At 52.1% G+C, this 20,296-nt stretch overlaps 1 protein-coding gene across 6 annotated transcripts; it reads left to right on the top strand.

Annotated features, from left to right (window-relative positions):
- Window positions 1-223: 223 nt before the first annotated feature.
- FXYD5 (FXYD domain containing ion transport regulator 5) lies at window positions 224-18,881 on the top strand. Of its 6 annotated transcripts, none has more exons than XM_053906426.1 (11): window positions 347-432; window positions 1,012-1,059; window positions 1,175-1,235; window positions 9,792-9,860; window positions 10,191-10,271; window positions 10,923-10,976; window positions 12,387-12,488; window positions 15,334-15,429; window positions 16,477-16,506; window positions 16,585-16,659; window positions 18,555-18,881. In XM_053906426.1, the coding sequence occupies exons 3-11, from the start codon at window positions 1,175-1,177 to the stop codon at window positions 18,602-18,604; spliced, it is 618 nt and encodes a 205-aa protein (XP_053762401.1). In that variant the 5' UTR covers window positions 347-432; window positions 1,012-1,059; the 3' UTR covers window positions 18,605-18,881. The 6 variants fall into 6 exon arrangements, with proteins under 6 accessions (XP_019278751.1, XP_019278755.1, XP_053762401.1 ...); XM_053906427.1 differs by having other exon boundaries at window positions 369-432; window positions 1,007-1,059; XM_053906428.1 differs by having other exon boundaries at window positions 383-432; window positions 953-1,059.
- The last annotated feature ends 1,415 nt before the right edge of the window (window positions 18,882-20,296 follow it).

The raw sequence follows: 20,296 nt of genomic DNA, 5'->3' as shown, positions 1-20,296 counted from the left end.
CTACCCCCTCTCCGAGCCCCCAGAGCTTCCCCTGCCCTGCTCGACGCCCCCTCCCCGGTTGCTCTTTACCGTCTCTCCCACCCCAGACCCAGGAGTAGACACCCCGCCCCCGCTCCCCTTCCTCCCCAAAGGAGCCCCACCCACCGAGACCTGCTTGCGCTCTCCCGCTCTCCCTCCACCCTCCCTCCCACCCCCGCAGCGGGTGGGTGGAGGCCGCTGCCCGGCCTCTCCCCCCTGCCCCCCATCGCCCTCCGCGACTCCCCCTCCTGCTCCCACCGCGGGCTCTGAAGCCAGGAAACCCGAGAGGAAATGACTGAGCCCGTCTTGGTCCCCGCCCGCCAGCTCTCCCCTGGCCACACCCTCCGCCGGGACGCCGCCACCGCCGCTGCCCTCTGTCCACGAGGCTGCCGGCTTGGGACCCCCAGCACTGACGTAAGTCTCTCCTGCGATCCGCCTGCGCCTGCCTCCCCTCTGCCCAGGGGCCGGGCTCAGGTGCCTGGAGGGCTGATCTTTCCCCCTCCCCGCCTCTCTGCCCCCGACTCCTGCTCACGTCTCTGCGCCTGCTCTTCGGCACCACGGCGGGCTCCCGCCGGCCCCTCTTCCTCCTGCCTCAGTCTCCCCAGCTCTCCGCCATCCCTCTCGGACCAGTTCTCGAAGTGCCCAGCATCCTGCTCCATTGTCCCCTCACGAGGCCCCTCACACCAGCTCACTTTTTCCTCTGAGATCGGGAGCACATTACTCATTCTTCCTCTTTCCCCTCCTTGCTGACTCCTCGGCTCTGGGGACAGCCCAGAGGGAGGCACCAGGCCCCCTGCTCTACCCCTGCACCCTGTAGGGTCAGTCTCGGTGGAGTGAGTTCTCGGCCCCAAGGGTGTCCCTGTGCAGCGACTGCTACTGGAAGTCCAGATGGGTCTGATGCTTCTTGTTTCCTTTGGGGATCTGCATATGGAAGAAGGGGGTGGTTGCCGGGTCCCCCACTTCTAAAACCCTCCCCCTGTCCTGGAAGAGCAGCTGTCAGCCTTGGCAGGGGGTCCTTGAAGCCACAGGTGCTCGCTCAGGGTAAGGAGGGGGCTGCAGGACCTGAGGGGCAGGCGGGGAGGGGGTGGGGGGTGGCGCTGCCCTGGGCCTGCCTCCCTGACATCATGACTGACCCCGGCTCCCGCTCACCCAATAGATGTCGCCCTCTGGTTGCCTGTGTCTCCTCACCATCGTTGGCCTGCTTCTCCCCACCAGAGGTAAGGTTCACCGTCCTGCTGAGCCAGCACCAGGAAGGGGGGGGGGGTGTCTTGATGAGGGGGCCAGGGTTACGCTGTCTGGACACTTCACACCTAGGTGGCCGCTTCCAACGAGTCTGGCCAGAGCCTGTCCTGCTGGGCACTTTCCATCTCACCTCCCAGAAGAACTCACTGAGTTTGATTTGGCAGGGAGGTTGGTGTTAGTTTTCTTGTCAGTGGCCAGGAACCCTAGGGTCCCAGCAAATCAGCTCCCTGGATACCCCCGTGATACACAGTGAGGCCAAGGGGGGGGAGCTGGGGTGGGTCCAAGAGCTAGAGAAATGTCACCCTTACCTGGGAAGTGTTTCCTGAAAGCGGTACCCACGGTGAGCCTTGGCAGGTGCTTTCTACACGGCAGGTGCTGCATGTGTGAGCTCGGGTAACTTCGGCTCTACTCTGTTACACAGTCTGCCATGCCCATTTTATGGATGAAGAAACTGAGGCTCAGGCAAGGGAAGTGCCCTGTGCCAGAGGCTAGTGAGTGGAGAGCCTGGGATACGGCCTTCATTCTCGCTCCCAGCACCCAGGGCATGCCCTCCACGGAAGCTGCCCCATTTCTTTTTGATAAAATGGTTTTCATTTTTTCTTTCAGCCTCTCACCAGGTATTCAATGAGCAGCTACTATGTGCCAGATCTTATCCTAGGCACTGGGGAAGCGGCAACACATGAAACAGAAGTTCACGTTCTAGTTGAGACACAGGCAATAAACAATCCATCAGTAAATGATATAGCACGCTAGAAGGTTGTAGGGGCTACGGAGAAACACAGAACAGGGTAATGAGGATTCTTGAGACAGGGTGGCCAGGGAAGACCTCATCAGAAGGTGACATTTGGGCAGACACTCAAAGGAGATGAGGGAGTGAGCCAAGCAGATACCTGGGGTATGAGTGCTGTCTAGTGGGTGTGAGGAACAGCAGGCAGGCCAGGAAGCAGGGTTGGGGTGGACGAGGGCAGGCTGGGAAGAGGAGAGGTCAGAGCGGGGACAGGAGACCACATGGAGTGGGGAAGGGAAGGGCCCCATGAGTACCTTGGCTTTCACTAGAAGAAAAGAGGGCGCTCTGTGCCAGCAGGGCCTTGACCTGACTCAGGGATTCACAGGGCCCCTCTGGCTGCGAGTGGGGAGCAGATTGCAGGGGGTGGGGATGAGGGCAGAGAGCCCAGGGCAGAGTGGCTCCGGTGTCCAGGCAGGAGAGGACGGAGGCTGGGCCAGGGCAGGGCAGTGGCTGTCTCCAGCGATGGCTGCCTATCAGGGGGTGGGGGACACCCTGTCCTCGGCCATGTCATTTCACCCTCTCCAGCCCTGAGAAGTAGATTTGTTACAGGATTTCGCTTTTAACCTCAATACCGGGGTTCGTTGTCTCGAACCACTTCGAAGAATGAAAAAAGGTGGACATAGAATAAAATGAGCAGCAGGCGAAAGTTTAGTAGAGTTGTGTGCAAGCTCTCTTCGCAGAGAGGAGACATTCGAAAGTGAATGCCCGGGACTGTAGGCAAGGGGCTTCGTTTTGTAGGCTTCTGGTCGCCCCCCCCCCCCCCCCCATCCCTTCTCCCTTGTTTCCTCTCAGGTCCTACCCTCATTGGCTTATTGACTCTAGGTGCTGGGCTGTCCATTCCTGATTGGCTCGATTCCCTTGTGTGGGGAGTCAGACTGTGGTCCTACTGTCCCTTGTATAACATAAGTTTTATGTTTTACTTATTTTAGTTAGGTATTTTGATTGTCAGATTCCTGAGGGGACCCTGAGGGGAGTAAGTGGTGTCTGTCACATTCTTTTTTTTTTTTAAGTCTATTTATTTATTTTGAGAGAGAGTGTGTGTGTGTGAGCAGGGTAGGGGCACAGAGAAAGGGAGAGAGAGAGAGAGAGAGAGAGAGAGAATCCCAAGCAGGCTCCAAGCTGTCAGCTCAAAGCCTGACTCGGGGGTCACGAGGGGCTCAAACTCATGACCTGTGAGATTAAATCATGACCCTGAGGCGAAATCAAGAGTCGGATGCTTGACTGAGCCACCCAGGTGCCCCAAGGTCTGTTACATTCTTAAGAGGAACCTTACGCACCCGTGGGGGTTCGCTGTGGTCAGATGCTCCCGGCATTGCTCCAAAATATGTGTTTTTCTCCACCCAGGGGCCTCACGTCCTAATCTTTCCCTTTCTGCCTATTTGACCCTATCTTTCCTATCACAGTCCGCGCTCTGAACACGTGCCTTCTAACTACCGTTAGGAACTGGGACGTTGGCTGACGCTTCTTAACTGCTTCCTGCTGAAGGGGGGCGATGATAGGGGAACGGCAGTTAGGGCAGGTTTAGAGGTCGATCCAGAGGGCCGATATAATGGGAGGGTGTTTGGAACATCTGGGCCAGCAGAATTTTCTCGGACGTCTTATTTTTCTGGCCTATGCGACGGCATCTCGAAATGACATACACAAAGAATGTTAGACCAACAAGCGTCAATATTCCAAATGCAATGGCTCCTACAGGAAAAGACGCGTGGTAGCCATCCTCAAGAATCCCTGACATGTTTGGTCCTTTTTTTTTTTTTTTAAACTCAGTGTAACTATAGCCTTTTCTCCCTCTTCCGTATTTATTTGGATCTTGTGATATTGTAGGTTAGAATAATTAAGCACCTGAACTGGTGCTTGGTTCTTGATCCTCAAACCTTCCTCTGGCCATCCGGCTTCCATAGGAACAACCCCATGAGGTGTATTTAATTTTACCTCAAGGAAAGATTGATCTTCAATACCCAGATTGCTAGGAGTTTAGGCAATTGTTTATCCGTCCTGGAGCGAGGAGGGCTCTCGTCCCTAATTTAGTTATAATGGCCCTTCCTAGCAAGGGACTAGGGCTCTTTGGCATTATCAAAAAAGAATGTGAAAAATTCAAGTCTCCCCATAATGCACCCGGTGGCTGAGAGAAAAATTTAGTCATAAGTTTTCTGGAGACGCCTCTAGTTGCTACGCTGCATTTGGCTGATTGGCCAGGAGTGGAAAGGAGGACAGAAAAGGTGGCTCCGGTGTCAGGAAGGAAATCGACCAGTTTTCCTTCTATGTCTGGAGTTACCCGAGGCTCTGGGTTTCCGATAGGTAGCTGGTTTGGGGGAGCCACCGTGAAGAGCCCTGGACCCCAGCAGTCCCTTTCAGGGACACTGGTCATCTGAACCCTTGCAGATAGAGGTCCCCGAGGGCACTCTGTTTTCCCAGTGACTGTTTCCACACAAGGGGTATGGCTTATGGGGTTTGAACTTTGGTTGTCCCCTCTGAGGACATTCTCGTAAATGGCACTTGGTACCAGAACCTCAGGAGGTCCGGTCTGACATAGTACATAAGGCCACAACTAAGGCCTCAGCTTTTCTTCCCTAAGCCTCCTTTCCTGTTCTTTATTTTACTCTTGATCTTGGTTGTAATATACCCAATTGGCAGCTCATAAGAGTCCTTCAGGGTCCCTTCTGGGAAAACAGCCAATTTTTGCAGCCTTCTCTGAATATCTGGAGCTGATGGAGTGACAAATTTGTCCTCTAGAATTGTGTCAGCCTCAGGGGTGTTAGGGAAGATAACCGCATATTTAATGAGAGCCTCCCTTCACCTTTCCAGGAAGACCACTGAGTTTTCATCCTGTGTCTGTAAGCGAGTGGCTAATTCGGTGTCATTTCAAGATTTAACCTTAGACCTCCTTAATTTCTCCAAAACACAAGCTTGGAAGTGGTGGCAATACCATTCCTCAATGGGATGGTCATAGTCCCAAGTAGGATCTTGGGATTGGGGCTGCCTGGGCCCCAGTAGGGAACTGGGAGCTCCCTATAGGACCTCCAGTCCCATGATAATTAATGAGTTGCTCGTCCCCATATCTTTCAGCCGCTCCCAGAACCCCACGCTTCTCTGGTTCATTGAGAGTCTGATTCCACAGAAGTATTATATCTTTTTAGGTCGATTCAAAAACATAGTGTAATTCTCTCTGAAAAGCCTCTGTATACTTATCCGGATCATCAAAATTTACCTAGATCTTTTATCTGTCTTAAATCTTGTAACGTAAAATCTTGCAATCTTATCGTAGCGGTGCCTCCTTGCATCCGTTTCCCCTCCCCCCCCCCCCCCCCCCCAGGCCCGGGCCCTCTAGCTTCCGTGAGGGGAAACACACCTGTTACGTTGCAGGGAGGGCCTGGGTAAGGTGGGCAGAGGGGAGCAGAAGTGCACGTTTTTTCAGTCTGGATGTACAGATGGGGGACCCGAGGAGGAGGAGGTTGAGGGGGAAGACTTCCCTTCCTCCTTCCCTAGGTCCCCTTTGGGTACAGGCAAGGGACCTTAGTTTTCTCCCTCCTTAGTTGTGAACCCTTGGAAAGGGTTGCCAGTAGGCCAAGATCGACCTTACATTGCTGACATCTATCTCAATTTTCTCCGAAGGCCCCAGAACACTGGACATGGGGGGCGTCTCCCCATCTCCCCTCACGTTTGGGAACAAGTCCAATTGTAGGATAGTGTTCTAATTGTTACTTGTCTCTGGTGGCCAGGTTTCCTCCTCCAATTTGTATTGGGACCCAGCCTTGGTGCAAAGGAAAATGAGTCGCTTTTCTTTAGGGTTTGTGGGTCAAAATCATCCCAATTTTTTAGAATACGTCCCGAAGGAGAGTACTGGCCTCGGTTGGGGAATTGCCCATCTATAGGAAAAAGAAGAAAAGGCGTCTCTTACCTCAGTTTCCTATAGCTGGCCAGGAGAAACCTCATCTGGCCCCGCAGATTGGCTGGCTATGCGACTGGCAGCCGAAAGCCCTGTCAGTTTTGCGAGGTGCTGGGAATAGTCGCTATTACCCAGGCATGACTCTACCCCCCAGAGCTGACCTTGTCTTCCCGATTTCTCCGACCCCTCCGTTTCCTGCCTGTGGGACTTTGGGGGATACCGACTGTGACCAAGCAAGACTCCCCTGGTTGTAGAAGGATGTACTAATTTTATCTTGGCCCAATAGTAATTTACATATTGATCATAATAAAATTGTTCCTCTTAACAAATATATTTCAGAAGGCTACAAATATATTTCAGAAGGCTGGCGAAAGCCATTTCTCGTAAGGATAAAATTGGCTGTTGAGGGGGGCTAAAAGGGCCAAAGTTGAGGTCTATTCGCCTGTTTTTTTTCCAGCAGTGCCCACATAAATATGTTCCAGCCATGTGGGTGTCCACCTTAAAGTTTCTAGATTAGTACAAGTCAGCATACACTGGGCTAAGTGTAGCAAAATGGCTCCCATGTATCCGGGTAAAAGCCCTTTATAGGGGCGCCTGGGTGGCTCAGTTGGTTGAGCATCCGACTTTGGCTCAGGCTGTGATCTCAGTTCATGAGTTTGAGTCCCACATCAGACTCGCTGCTGTCAGAGCACAGCCTGCTTTGGATCCTCTGTCTCCCCCTCTCTCTGTCCCTGCCCTGCTCCTGCTACCCCTCTCAAGAATAAAAAATAAACATTAAAAAAAAAGCCCTTCATTTATCACAGTCCTCCATCCATCGTATGGCACAGGCACCCATTCCTCCACCTTGCAGAAACAACACAAACGTGGAGCATTTGGAGGCCAGCAGTGAGGACATCACCATCATCTCCCCAGCCTTCAGATCAAAGGAAGGGCAATTTTTTAATCAGAGATCGAGCAAAGCAACTCAAAAGGGCATGCTGTCCTGCCATTTTGGTTAAAATCATAGTTCTTTCCATCTTTTTGGACAGACAAAAGAGAAAAAAAAAACTTTGGTGACATTTTTTTCCTTTACAAACCTTCTATAACTTTTAGATTTTGTCCCAAGCTATTTCTCTCCAAACAACCAGCCTCATTTAGGACAATATTACTTTTTTTTTTTTTTCAACCTTCAACGAAAAGGTACGTATTTCCATTTCTTATATCTTTCTTACACATTTCATACTTTTTTAAATGTCCAAATGAATTTAATCCAGTTTAGTACCCAAGCAAAACTTTAAAGTTTCAAGTTATTGAAGACCCTGAAAGCTATCTTAGCAATTACCCATGAACACTTTGAGACAGACAAAATTAACCATCGTTTGAAGTCACCTTTTTGCTGATGAACTGTAACAGAGATAACATGTGATTACTCGGCCTTCAGTAAACCAGAAAAAGTTTCATGTATTTAATGCTCATAACTCTAAAGACCTGTCTACCTTAATTAAACCAACAAACTTACGTTAGTTTAAATACCGAATTATGTTCCATCTGTATCCATTTAAAAGTCAATCAATTTGTTCCCCATTGTCAATTTTTACCTGGGGCACCAGTGAGGGAATCTGAAGTGGGCGGTGTAAGTCTAAGGGGGTGTTTTTTGTTCCTTGACAGTGAGGGGAGGAGGAGGAACCCGTGGTGCTGGAGGCCCCTGAAAGGTAGAGGAACCAGTTAGGCAGGCTGCACCCAAGCTGGTGCAGAGACAGGAGGAACGAGGGGAAGGCAGAAGAGGTGAGGTGTCACCAAGAAGCCTAGAGACAAATAAAAGCCCGGAAGGCAGAGAAACAGGTCTCCTGGTTCTAAAGCCTGTCAGCTTGGACAGATGAGCAGATGCAGATTTTTTTTTCCCCACCAAAAACTGGAAATGGAGAGTCCGTGTCAAGCCAGAGAAGTCAGGAAACCTCTCTGAAACAGAAGGGTGTTCGGCAGCTGCTTGGGAATATTCCTTAAAGTCCCTGTCCTGACGTAGACTGACCAGAGACAGTTGGCTCTAATTATCATCTGTACCTTGTGGGAGCCGGCCAAATGTCTTCTCTCCATCCCCCTGTGGGCATCAGGGGCAGGAGGAGGGTGGTGAGCCCAGAAGGGGTTGAAGTAAGTCCTGCTCTCTGCTCTGCAAGAAGCGTTTGAAAATGAAAGGTAAAAAATGGGGCCCTGGGAGGTGGTGAACCATGTCAGAGGGTCAGAAATGGAAGCAGGTACAGGGCCGCTTTCCGTTGCATTTGGGAAACCTGTGAGTAGGACCCTTGGAAGTCACCTGGATCCCTCCTACGAGGATATCAGAGAGATCAGTCCTGGGCTTTTCCACTCACTTCCCAAAGGAAAAGAGAGGCTGGCCAAGACAGAAAGAGGAAAATTCCACCGGATACCCAAGTGGGCAGTCAGGGATCAGGTTCTGCTGATGGCCTTCGGGCCTCCACCAAAGAGTAGCCTTGGTCAGGACCCATCAATGGCTGTTTGGCCTCCCCTGAGTCCCACACATCCAGAGGTTCTTCTCGAAAGGAAGTTGGGAGTCCACCACACCAACATTCCCAACTACATTGGGAGATCAGATGGGAGGAGACCCAAGGAGCCTGTCACCCGAGACTTGAGGACGACATACACACTGTTTGCTCTTAACTGGTGGGTGGGTACCAATTATTTAGTGTGAGGTTTTATTTAAGATAGAAAGAAAAGAGGGGATGCCAGCTGTTATTTACTTACGGTTGGAAGACGTTAACATCCTAGACAAGCCCCCAAAGAAATGTTACAGGATTTTTTTTTTTTAAACCTCAATACCCAGTGTTCATTGTTTAGCCACTTCAAAGAATGAAGAGGTGGACACAGAATAAAATGAGCAGCAGGCAAAAGTTTATTAGAGTGTAAGAATAGTATGGGGGCGCCTGGGTGGCTCAGTCGGTTGAGCGTCCGGCTTCAGCTCAGGTCATGATCTCGCGGTCCGTGAGTTCGAGCCCCGCGTCGGGCTCTGTGCTGACCGCTCAGAGCCTGGAGCCTGTTTCGGATTCTGTGTCTCCCTCTCTCTCTGACCCTCCCCCATTCATGCTCTGTCTCTCTCTGTCTCAAAAATAAATAAACGTTAAAAAAAATTAAAAAAAAAAGAATAGTATGAAATAGGGGTGCCTGGGTGGCTCAGTTGGGTAAGCGTCCGACCTCAGCTCAGGTCATGATCTCACAGTCCATGAGTTTGAACCCCGCATCAGGCTCTGTGCTGACAGCTTAGAGCCTGGAGCCTGCTTCGGATTCTGTGTCTCCCTTTCTCTCTGCCCCTCCCCTGCTCACGTTCTGTCTCTCTCTGTGTCAAAAATAAAGACATTAAAAAAAAAGAATAGTATGAAATAGTATTACAGTAAGAATAGTATGAAAGGTCTCTTTGCAGAGAGGGGACATTCGAAAGTGAACGCCCATAACAAGAGGCGCGTGACAATAGGGACTTTGTTCTATATGATTTTGGTCACCCCTCTTCCCTCCCCCCTTGTTCCTTCTCAGGTCCTACCTTTATTGGCTTGATCACTCTAGGTTCTGGGTTGTCTTTTCCTGATTGGCTCAATTCCATTGTGTGAGGAGTCAGACTATGGTCCTACTGTCCCTTGTATAACAGAAGTTTTATATTTTACTTATTTTAATTAGGAATTTTGATTGTCAAATTCCTGAGGGGACCCTGAGGGGGAGTAAGTGGTGTCTGTTATGTTCTTAAAAGGAACCCTATGCCCAAGGGAGTCAGACCCTCCCAGCATTGTTCCAAAATATGTGTTTTTCCCCACGCAGGGACCTCAGGTCCTAACCTTTCCCTCTCTGCCTATTTGACCCTATCTTTTCCCATCACAGAGTCAGTGATTATCCCCACTTCGCAGATGAGACAGATGAGGCTCAGAGAGGGGACTCCACCTGCCCCAGGTCACATGGCCAGGGAATTTGGGGGAGCAGAATTTGAGGCCGGGGCCCTGGCTGACTTTAGGATGGACCTGGGCTCACTAGGCTAAACTGCCTCTCCCACCCCACAAGGACGGGCAGGAAGAGGGGCTGGAGGAAGGGTGCTGGGCATCATCATTTTGTAAAGCACTTCCAGGACTATGGGTGGACACCTCCATTCAAGCATCTGTCTGCTGTTCCACCAGGATATTCTGAGTTACCGCCCACAGTTTCAGAAGGGAGGGGAAGGTGGGGTTTTGGTGAGAGAAGGAGGACCGGAGGCTCCTCTCTGACTTCTCGTGCTTGATCTCCCAGGACAGACATTGAAGGAGACCACATCCATTCCTTCAGCAGACACAACCATTGTGAGCATTCATGCCCTGACTCAAACCCCAGGTGAGGAAAGAGGCTTGGGTCTGTCAAGATCCTGTCACTGCAAATGACAGCAGCCACAAAAATCTCAAGCTTGGGCCAATCGGGAATTTTGGGTTGTGCAACTGAAAAGCCCAGGGATAGACGGTCAGGCATGGCTCAGTCTAGGTGCTCAAATGATGCTATCAGGAACCTGCCTCCATCTCTTGGCTCTGTTTTTCCTGTGTTCACTTCATTCTCAGGTAGATTCTCCTTTTATGAGGCCAAGGTGGCCCCTGAGGCTTCCGTCTTACCTGCTAAGAAGCCAGAGGAAAGGGCATTTCCCTTTCCCCAGTCCAGCAAACGTGGCATAGCTGGATTGTGGCATAGCACCAACCTGGTGCCAACCCCACTGAATGAAGTGGACCAAGAATCGGGGAAGGGTGGTTCATAAAGAAAGTTCCAGGGGCTCTTACCAGAGGTGGTGGATGCTAAATAGGGGAGTGTGCATCTATGGGAGGGGAGGGCTGAGGCAGGGGAGGTACTGGCCTGGCAATTGGGCAATCAGCAAATGGCTGGGTTAATTAAGTCATCTCAATTATATCAAAGTTGAATAGTAGAGCAAACCCCCTGTTCCTCCATCCATGAACCTTCTCCACATCTTCTCTCTCTTCTCTCCCTGTTTCCGGACTCCAGACACAGTCCACCCAGAGTCCCAGTCCACCCCTCAGACATCTCTGCAGGCTGGTGGTGAGTGGGGCATGCGGAGGGCGTGGGGGCGGAGGCCTGAGACAGACACTAGTCCCTCTCTTCTTCCCACATTCTGACTCCTTTGTTACTCATTTCAGTCCTCCGGCTCTGAATCCTCTGGTTTACTTTGTGGTGGGGCAGACAGCCGCCCACATCCACTTCTGTGAAAGCACATCTTTTGCAGTTGTGAAAAATAATACGCATATAGAAAAGTACAAAACCCATAAGTGTACCACTTAACAAATTACTCTGAATTGAGCCCCTGTGTCACCACCACCCAGCTCAAGGACTAGAGCTTTGCAACCACCCCAGGAATGCCCCCATGCACCAAGGCCATTCATTTCTTCCTTTAATCTCTTGGACTTTTTTCCTTTTTTGAGTTTTCAAGTCCTTTTTGAACTTTGTCTTGGGAGTGTAACAGTTCAGAAAGTGCTCCCTAATTTTTCCCATTAATATTTAATGATATAGTAATACCCAAACCTGTTCTGCTTGGGAATAATAAAAATATTATAGTGAGATGAAATCCCTTGGCCCCTTCTCCGTTCTTGTTCTCTCCCCCATCTCTGAGAGGTCCCCACTGCTAGCACTGGAAAGGGAGTGGTCCCCAGTGATGCTGTGCCACATTTCTGCCCGCAGAAAATATCACGACCGGGAGATGTATTTGTGTGAGCGGATCATTTCCAAAACGATAGTCGTTCTGAAACTTGCTCCACCACCACCCCCCCCGCCCCCGGTCTCCCCACTGCCCCGTGCAGCAGTATGTTTGGAAGCACCTCACACATTGCTATGTAAACACCAATCTTACTCTTTTGCGCTGTTGCATGGTACCCGGCTGGGTGCCTGTGTACGGTTAGTGAAGCCGTGCACATCTTGATGAACATCTTAGCCTTTGCTACACCCAGTGCCATGGTAAGCAACCTCGTCCGTTCCTCCTTAAGCAAATGCTTTTCTCCCCTATTATAATCTGCTCGTGGTTCTAAATATCTTCCTGTGTTCTCTCATTCAGTCCTCACACAAACCTTCTGAGGTAGAACAAACGAACTTTACAGAATAAGGAAACAGAGGCTCGGAGTCACTCACTCAGGGCGTCACAAGTCAGTGACACAGCTCAGACCAGGGGCCCGGAACCTGGCTCTACGGCCTTGCTTTTACCCACCACGCTATGGCGCAAAGGGCACGAACCCTGGAATTTGTTGGAAAAGCCACCTGGGGAACGGTTGCATGGATTTGCCCTGCCACCAGCGTGTGCCAGAGAGTCCCCCTGTCCCACCCACACGGTGACATTTGGAACGAGAACCGTCTTTGATTTCCTCCAGCCAGAGGAGGGAGGGGGCCCCTTGCCGTTTGATGGATGTGCACGTCCCTGATTCACGCGCTGTCCGCCTTCCCTCCCTGCTCTGATCTGAGTAGGAACAACGCAGGAGCAGACGGAGGAGACCCACACCCCACAGCCGACGAGAATGGATGTGCTCCCAGCCACAGATCCGAGGACCGGCCAGAGCGGCCCAGAAGGTAGGGCCTGGGACTAGAAGGGCAACGTACAAATTTTGTTTAATTCTTTATCTGGGTCAGTAGCTCCCCAAGTACATTGCTCGGAGCACCCGTTTGGGGAATTGTTAATACATTTTCAAAAAATCTGTTTTGATTTGCGGTCAAAGGTGTTTGGGAAACTCCTGAGTTAAAGTTAAACACATTTCTTTGTGGCGGGACTTGTTGGAGTCTTAGTAATGCGTATTTGCAGCAGGCATCCTCTACAGGAGCATCTAGTATGCAGTGTTTTTCCAAACCTGACATGATAGATTTGGAACTTTCTTTTGTTCAGGTTCCTTTACAGAGCTGGTGCTCGGCAATGTGGATGTGGGTGTTTCCTTTGTGTACCTCTTCATGTTAGAGCAGGAGGTTTTCAGCTGCAAAATACTGTAAACGCAACTAAAAGTAAAATAGATTTATTGGCTACATATGTTCTGTAATGTCCAGAGGCATCGATTTCAGGAAGAGCTGGATCGACATGCTCAGGCACGGCCATCAGACTGACTTGCTCTCTCTCTCTCTCAGCTCTGCTGTCTACATTCTCAAGTTCTTGGGGGCTTTTCCTCTCTTGGTGGCAAAGATGGTCCCATAGTTGTATTTATGTCACAAACCCAGCAAATAGAGCGTATCTTTTTCTCATCTCTAGCCCAAGGAATAAAATCTACTCTCATTGGCCCATTTGGCGTCACATGTCCATGTCTGACCAATGGAAGCCTGGGAAATGGATTGCTCTGAGTGGTTAGGCCTGAGTCTTGTGCCCGTTCTGGGGGTGGAGAACAGGGTCAGCCCTGCCTGAACTGCATAGACCAAGAGTCAAGGAAAAGGTAGTTCCCCTCAGGACCAGTGAGTAGTTAACATTTCAGAGGCGTGGGAAAAGAGGTTGAACCAAGGTGAAGGCAGCAGGTGGCCTCCAATGCCTGTCTGACTCATATTTGAGGATCCGCCTCTACTGGCAAGTATTGTAGCTTAGGCCGTTCCCAGGCTGAGATGCATGCACAGTTGCGCAGACCGGGCACTGAACAAGAGCATCGCCTCTAAGGCTATGTCATCCCCCTTTGGGATTTTTATAATTGTTATAGTTTTCCAGTGATGGCAGTAAAGCATTTAATTCTGACAGAGCCTATTAAAATGTTACAACAGATGGAAGTAAAGTGTGTTGGAGAAGAGAACTTTTCTATTTTCCACAAAAGTGGAGGTGGGGGTGGGTAGTGACGGTGTCCACGCTTCCCGATGGTAAAAAACATTTTCACATCTCTGGATTCATTTGCTGTGAATCCTCGTTGACCTGAGTTACTCTGTGTCATTCTGTGTTCCTGATTATCCGTGACCGAAATTCCACTGGGCTGAGGGGGTCATGGGGCCAGATGGTAAAAGGCACCGCTGAGCCTCAGGGTCCCCGGGGTCTGAGCACGAAAGCCCCCAGCGCCTCTCTCCCTGCCCCATTTTTGTTTCTCTTGTGCCGAATTTTGTCTTCTGCCCCGTGAGGAAATGACCCCTGCCATCTGCAAGCTCGGAGCTCCCAAATTTCACCTCGCCGTCACTCTGAATGCCTCCTGGGAATGTGGAAGGTCCCAGGGGAGGATGAGACTGGGTCACCTGCTCCCTCTTGTGGCCTGTGTCACAATAGACCCAGAGGGACTGGGGCAGGGGGCGCAGTCCCCCCAAGGAAAAGGGAAGCTGTCCCCAGAAGGGAGGCATGCAGCCACATCCACGGTAACAGCCACAGCCAAGGCTTGCTGGGAGCTCGCTCGGTGCCGGGCACAGTGCTAGGCTTCCCTGGATTCACTCATGCACTGCTCGCGAGCACCCGACGGGGTAGGAACTGTCAAAACCCCATTCTACAGGAAGGCAACCGAGGCCCAAGGGGCTCCTCTGCCGGCCTGGGCCGCACAGCCCAAAGTGGCAGAACGGCAACTGGAGCCCGGCTCTCTAGCAGCAGGGGCCACTGAGGCTCTTTCACACTTCCTGTGTCTCAGCGCGCCTGTCCCTGCTGCCGGCCTTGCTCGAACCTTCCTCTGGGCAAGGCTTTCCCCAACATCTCGTAATTCTTGGCTTTCAGGTCATGCATAAGAAGTGAGGCTCTGAGATCGGTCTGGAAGCTCGGGCTTCGTGAGGCAGCTTTTCGGCCTTCAGTATGTTGGCCTCGTCCTGGGGCATCAGACAGGGCTGACCGCTTCACCGGGGACACTTCTCAGTGCCAGAAGGGCAGATGTTTTCTTTGTGGCATTTGCTTTTTGTTCAGTATCCTTTTTTTTAAGTGTTTTATTTTTTTGAGAGAGAGAGAGAGAGAGAGAGAGAGAGCACGCACACGCAAGCGGGGGAGGGGCAGAGAGAAAGGGAGAGAGAGAATCCCAAGCAGGCTCTGCACTGTCAGCACAGAGCCCGAAGCGGGGCTCGATCTCACGAAATGACCTGAGCCGACATCGAGAGTCAGAGGCTTACCCAACTGAGCCACCCAGGCGCCCTGGCTTTAAAGAGAGGAGGCCTCTGGTATCTCTGGTCTGGGAGCAGAGGTGACCTCCACAGTGTTTTCTACAAGTATGTCCAAGCTCTGCTTCTCCTGGTGCTGGGCCTGAGTCCTGGAGGCCCCCCGGCCTGGCTCAGATGTTATCCTTTGCTTCCTGGATTATAAGGCAGCCCGGGAGGTCCCAGGAGAGGAGCCAGGGGTGCAGGCTCATTCAATATTTCCACGCCTGCCATTCCTTGCCGTCCCGGGGTAGGAGTGAGGGGCCGCTGTGCCCGCCCACTGAAGGTGGAGACATGGGGGAGGGTGTCAGCGACGTCCCTCATTTCCTCCCGCTCACTTCTGTCCTCTGCCACCTTCTAGCCACTCCCTCTGCCGCTCCCACTAAAGGCACCACGCTCTCCAAGAGGCGATCTCCAGGCAAAGACGTCAGGCCGGACGCTGCCCTCGGGCCGACGGGTCAGTAACTCCCTCCCCAGGCTGGAAACAGGCTATTTCCTATTCACTGTGTATTTCTAGCACCTGGACCCTTGCCCAGCATGAAATAGTCCTCAGTAAACATGTGTTGGGTGAACACATGAGTTCAAGGCTGGAAGAGGGTGGGTATAAGCAGGCACCCGATAGATGTCCCGACAGACGAATGAACGCGTAAATGAACGCAGCACGCAAATGACCCTAAAACACAGTGGCTTCAAATGACAACCGTTTGCCTAGCTCTCGGGTCTGCGATTTGGAACTTTGGTCTGGGCTCAGTTGAGTGGTTCTTCTGGTCTCAGCTGGACTTACTCACGCATCCGAGATCAGTTTGGGGGTCGCTCTGTTTCAGGGACACCTTGATTCCCCTTTGTGTGGTCTTCTCTTCCACTTCCGGCCCAGCCGGCCCCAAAGAGTGGATGGAAATGATATGACCACAGGTCACATAGAGTTCATTCATCCATTCAAAACATATTCATGAGCACCTACTGTCTTCTAGGTGCTAGAGATAGAGCGGTGAATAAGACGGACAAAAATCTCTTCCCTCATCGGGCAGACCTTCTAGTCGGGGAATAGAGACAATAAATACGAATTATAAGAATTGTGTATCAGGTGGCTTAAAGCTGCCATCAAGAGAAATAAAGTAGCATTAGGATTAGAGAGTGACTGGGGAGTAGTTTTCTGCAAAGGGCCAGGGAGACCTCCCTGAGAAGGAGCTGTGGGGGAGTCATGCAGATGTTGGGGGAAAGGTGTCCCAGGCAGAGGCAGCGGCCAGTGCAAAGGCCCTGAGGTGAGAGGGACCTGGCATGGCCACCAACAGGGCGGCCGGTGGGGCTAGAGCATCTGGGTGAGCAGGAGGGTGAGAAGCTGAGGTAGAGAGGTGATGGGAGCCACATGTGTGCCATGTGAGGCTTTTGGTCTAAGTGTCCCAAGGCAGAGACCGAGTGTCACCCCTCCACCGACTCTGCCACTCACGGCTTCACTCCACAAATGTTTGCCGAACTCTGACTTGCTCCACGTCTGTCCCCCCAGGCGCCAGTGAGGACAACCCCTTCTCCTACGGTAAGTTACCTGTGGGAGGATGTGGGAAGAGGGAGGGAGGAAGACCCCTCTTGCCATACTCCGTTTTTCTCTCTGCAGACGAGGACACTCTCCGGAAGCGGGGGCTGTTGGTCGCAGCCGTGCTGTTCATCACGGGCATTGTCATCCTCACCAGTGAGAATGGGGTGGGGTGGGGGGCACCGCGACTGGGAGAGAGGCGGCCTTGGCTTGCACTTTGACTGAGGGCTCAGTTCTTGAAGGCCCCCGAGCAGAGTTGTCTTATTTATTTATTTACTTACTTACTTATTTAATGTTTATTTTTGAGAGACAGAGAGTCAGAGCATGAGTGGAGGAGGGACAGAGAGAGAGGGAGACACAGAATCCAAAGCAGGGCTCCAGGCTCCGAGCTGTCAGCACAGAGCCCGACGCGGGGCTCGAACTCACAAACCGTGAGATCATGACCTGAGCCGAAGTCAGACGCTCAACTGACTGAGCCACCCAGGTGCCCCCAGAAAAACTAATTTCTTAAAGCAGTTTTTTAAATGCTGCAGATTAAATAAAACACGCGGGCCACCAGTTTGCAAGCTCTCGGTTAAGCCGTATAACCTCCACCAGGTTTTATCCCCTCACTTCCCCATCAGGAAATGCACACAGCCACATCTTTTCTCAGCTAAGGTGGGAGGCAGGAGGCCAAGAACAGTAAAAACAGTTGGCTACCACGTGCACGAACCGTACTGGACCCAGGGGTCGCACACAGGTGCCTCAGTCGAGACTGACTTTGAGCCGGGTCCTGTCCACACACACAGCCCCACCTCCACCGCCGTGGGACAAGTGAGGCTCAGAGAACTGGGGAGTTTGCTCAAGGTCACAGAGCACTAAAAATCAGGGAAGGACTAGACCCAGGTCTGTGTGAGGGCAGAGACTGAAAGTTAGCTCTGGGGCCATAAGTTGTTCCAATGACAATAATCTGTGGGCACCTGCTCTGTGCCCACCTGTGCCCTGGTCCCCGCCCTCGGGGAGCTCACATCCAGTGAGGGAATGACAATAAGCAGGTGAGTGCCCCGATGAGCAGAGTGGATACGAGAAAGGTCATCACCGTAAGGAAAACAGCAGAATGACAAGCCAAGAGGGACGGGGAGCGACACTTTATCTCTAAAGAGAGAACATCAGAAGAGATTCCCTGTCAATGAGAAAGACGATTTTAAAAAACAGTGGAAAGGGGTATCAAGTGCAAAGCCCCAGACGCAGGAAGGAACTGAGCATGTCGCAATAACCACGGGAAGAAGCCAGGGTGGCTGGGGCTGTGTAGGCCCCGGGGGGTGGGGGGTGGGCAGAGAGAAGGAGGTGGTAAGAGCGACAGCCAGGAGACTTGTTTTCTGAAATCCCTCCCCATTCACTTTGGTCCTGCCTCCTGACCCCCCCCCCCCCCCCCGCTGTCCCTTAAGCCCACCTGTCTCCTCCTACCTCAGGGCCTTTGCACTGGCCATGCCCTCTGCCTGGAACACCCTTCCTGGCTTCCCCCTCACCTCCTTCAGGTCTTTGCTCAAATGTCCCCTCCTCAGTGAAGCCCCTCTAGTCATCACCATGAAGATGCCCTCAGCCACCGGCCTCCCTGCCTCCTTCCCGGCTTTAGTTTTCTACTGAGCACACATCACCATCTGACCTCACTTGTCCACATACTTGACTTAGTCATTTTTCTCAGTCGGTCTCCCCTGCTGTTAAATCAGCTCTACCAGGGCAGGGATTTTATTCACTCCTGTTCCCTGGGGTGTTCCCAGGGCCTAGATCAGAGCCTGGCACATAGTAGGTACACAACAAATACTTGCCGAATGAATGCATAACACACAAACTAGGATGGCTTCTCAAAGGGGCCCTCTGTGTGGGGGAGGCTGCTCCCCCGGGGAGCCCTTGTGCTGGTTCCTCTCCCCTGTGCTCCTCATCACTGGCTCAGGGCTGCCTTGGGGCTTCTCCAGGGGCAGGGTTGACGGGCCTTGTCCTCCAGCGCCCGGAGCACATGCAATCATCAACTTTGTTCCAACTCATGACCGAACCCTTTCCTTCGCCCACAGGTGGCAAGTGTAGACGGTTACCCCAATTGTGCCGGAATTACAACAGGTGAGACCGTCGGAAGGAGGGGCCGGCAACCGAATCGACGGGCACCCCGAGACTGAGTCCCCACCGGCTCACCGTGCCCAGCCACCTGCCTCCCCTCGATGGGTCTACAGAATAATTGGTAGAGCCCAGCCCGAGAGGGAAGACCCGGATGGAGACAGAGCCGGGCTGATGCCCCAAGTCCCCTGCCCACCCTGAGGGCTGCCCGGCCCCCTGGGCACTGGCCCCCCCTCGCTCCGGTGTCCCACGCTGTTCAGACGAAAAGTAAAGCACTGTGGTCCTTGCCCGTGGTCTCTGATTATTCATGACCGGGGAGTGGAAGAAAGCGGCTGGGACTAGGGACGAGGTCCCCTGAGGAGTAAAGTGAGGGTGTCGCAGGCTCCAAAGCCAGGGCAGAGAATACGGTGAACGCAGGTGGGCTGGTGTGAGGCAGGGGGGACAGGAGGGTGGCCCACGGGGGATTCTGGCCGGTGAGAGCGTCAGCGGGGGATTCTGGCCACGGCACTTTGAGACCCCAGCCCCGGTCCACGTGCAGAGCCTGGTGGCCAATGCCAGCTCACCCCTAATGTTGGCAGGTAGTATTGGTAACCGGTTAAGCACCAAAGGAGGCCCTGGGCCCACAGCGGCCTACTTTTCTTCACACTCCAGATCCTTACATTGGTGGGAGGGGCCTCACACACGAGTGTGGACACCCCAGCCTGCACATCTAAACCCCGTACACACACCCCCACCAAAAATGACCGCCTCTGGGCTACCTCTTGGTGCAGGGGTATGCCCACCAAGAAGGTCATGCAGGCCGTGGAGAGGAGGGCTCCAAGCCGCTTGGATGGGGACCTCCGGGCCCCAGGGCCCCAGTGCAGGGTCGAGAAGGGGCACACGCCCTGGTGGGCGCTTCCTGAAGGCCCTGGGGTTCTGTGCCCCTTGGTAGGGTTTCAACCGATCAGGCCAGAGCGGGGTCTCTGAAGCATGGGGCTCAGGAAGGGTCACTACCCCAGTTTAAGGGTCATAATGACAAAGAGATAAGGCCTTGTTCACAAGTGGTTACATAACAATGTTTCACAAACTTCAGGCCACAGCCTATTCACGGGTTATGAAATCACTTTTGTGGGCTGTGAGTAGCATACAAAAAAAATAAAATAAAATAAAAAGAAATATCAGAGTGTATCATAAATAACATGACCCTATATAAACTCTTCTCAATGTTTGCCACATTTTCATCCCACCTGTATTATTATTATTCACTTTTTAAGGAGATCAACTCTTTTTATTTTTAAAAAATTTTTAATGTTTATTTTTGAGAGAGAGAGACACACACAGAGTGTGAGTGGGGGAGAGGCAGAGAGAGAGGGAGACACAGAATCTGAAGCAGGTTCCAGGCTCTGAGCTGTCGGCACAGAGCCCGACGCGGGGCTCGAACCCACAAACTGCGAGATCATGACCTGAGCCGAAGTCAGACGTGCTTTACCGACTGAGCCACCCAGGCGCCCCTCTCTCTTTATTTTTTAAAGCTTATTTATTTATTTTGAGAGATAGCGAATGAACATGAGTGGGGGAGAGGCAGAGAGAGAGAGAGAGAGAGAATCCCAAGCAGGCTTCGAGCTGTTAGCACAGAGCCCCTCATGGGTCTCAATCCCACAAACTGTGAGATCATGACCTGAGCCAAAATTAAGAGTCAGAGGCTTAATCGACTGAGTCACCC

Source organism: Panthera pardus, unplaced genomic scaffold, assembly GCF_024362965.1.
Source record: "Panthera pardus isolate Hobbes unplaced genomic scaffold, ASM2436296v1 HiC_scaffold_18, whole genome shotgun sequence".
NCBI lineage: Eukaryota > Metazoa > Chordata > Mammalia > Carnivora > Felidae > Panthera > Panthera pardus.
This window is presented reverse-complemented; position numbering and strand designations above follow the sequence as displayed.

Excerpts from the sequence above, each read along its gene's own strand:
- FXYD5 (XM_019423206.2), top strand. The coding sequence starts at position 310 with ATGACTGAGCCCGTCTTGGTCCCCGCCCGCCAGCTCTCCCCTGGCCAC. Across the intron at positions 12,489-15,333 it reads CGGCCAGAGCGGCCCAGAAG|CCACTCCCTCTGCCGCTCCC; the intron begins GTAGGGCCTGGG and ends GCCACCTTCTAG. Across the intron at positions 16,507-16,584 it reads GGACAACCCCTTCTCCTACG|ACGAGGACACTCTCCGGAAG; the intron begins GTAAGTTACCTG and ends TTCTCTCTGCAG.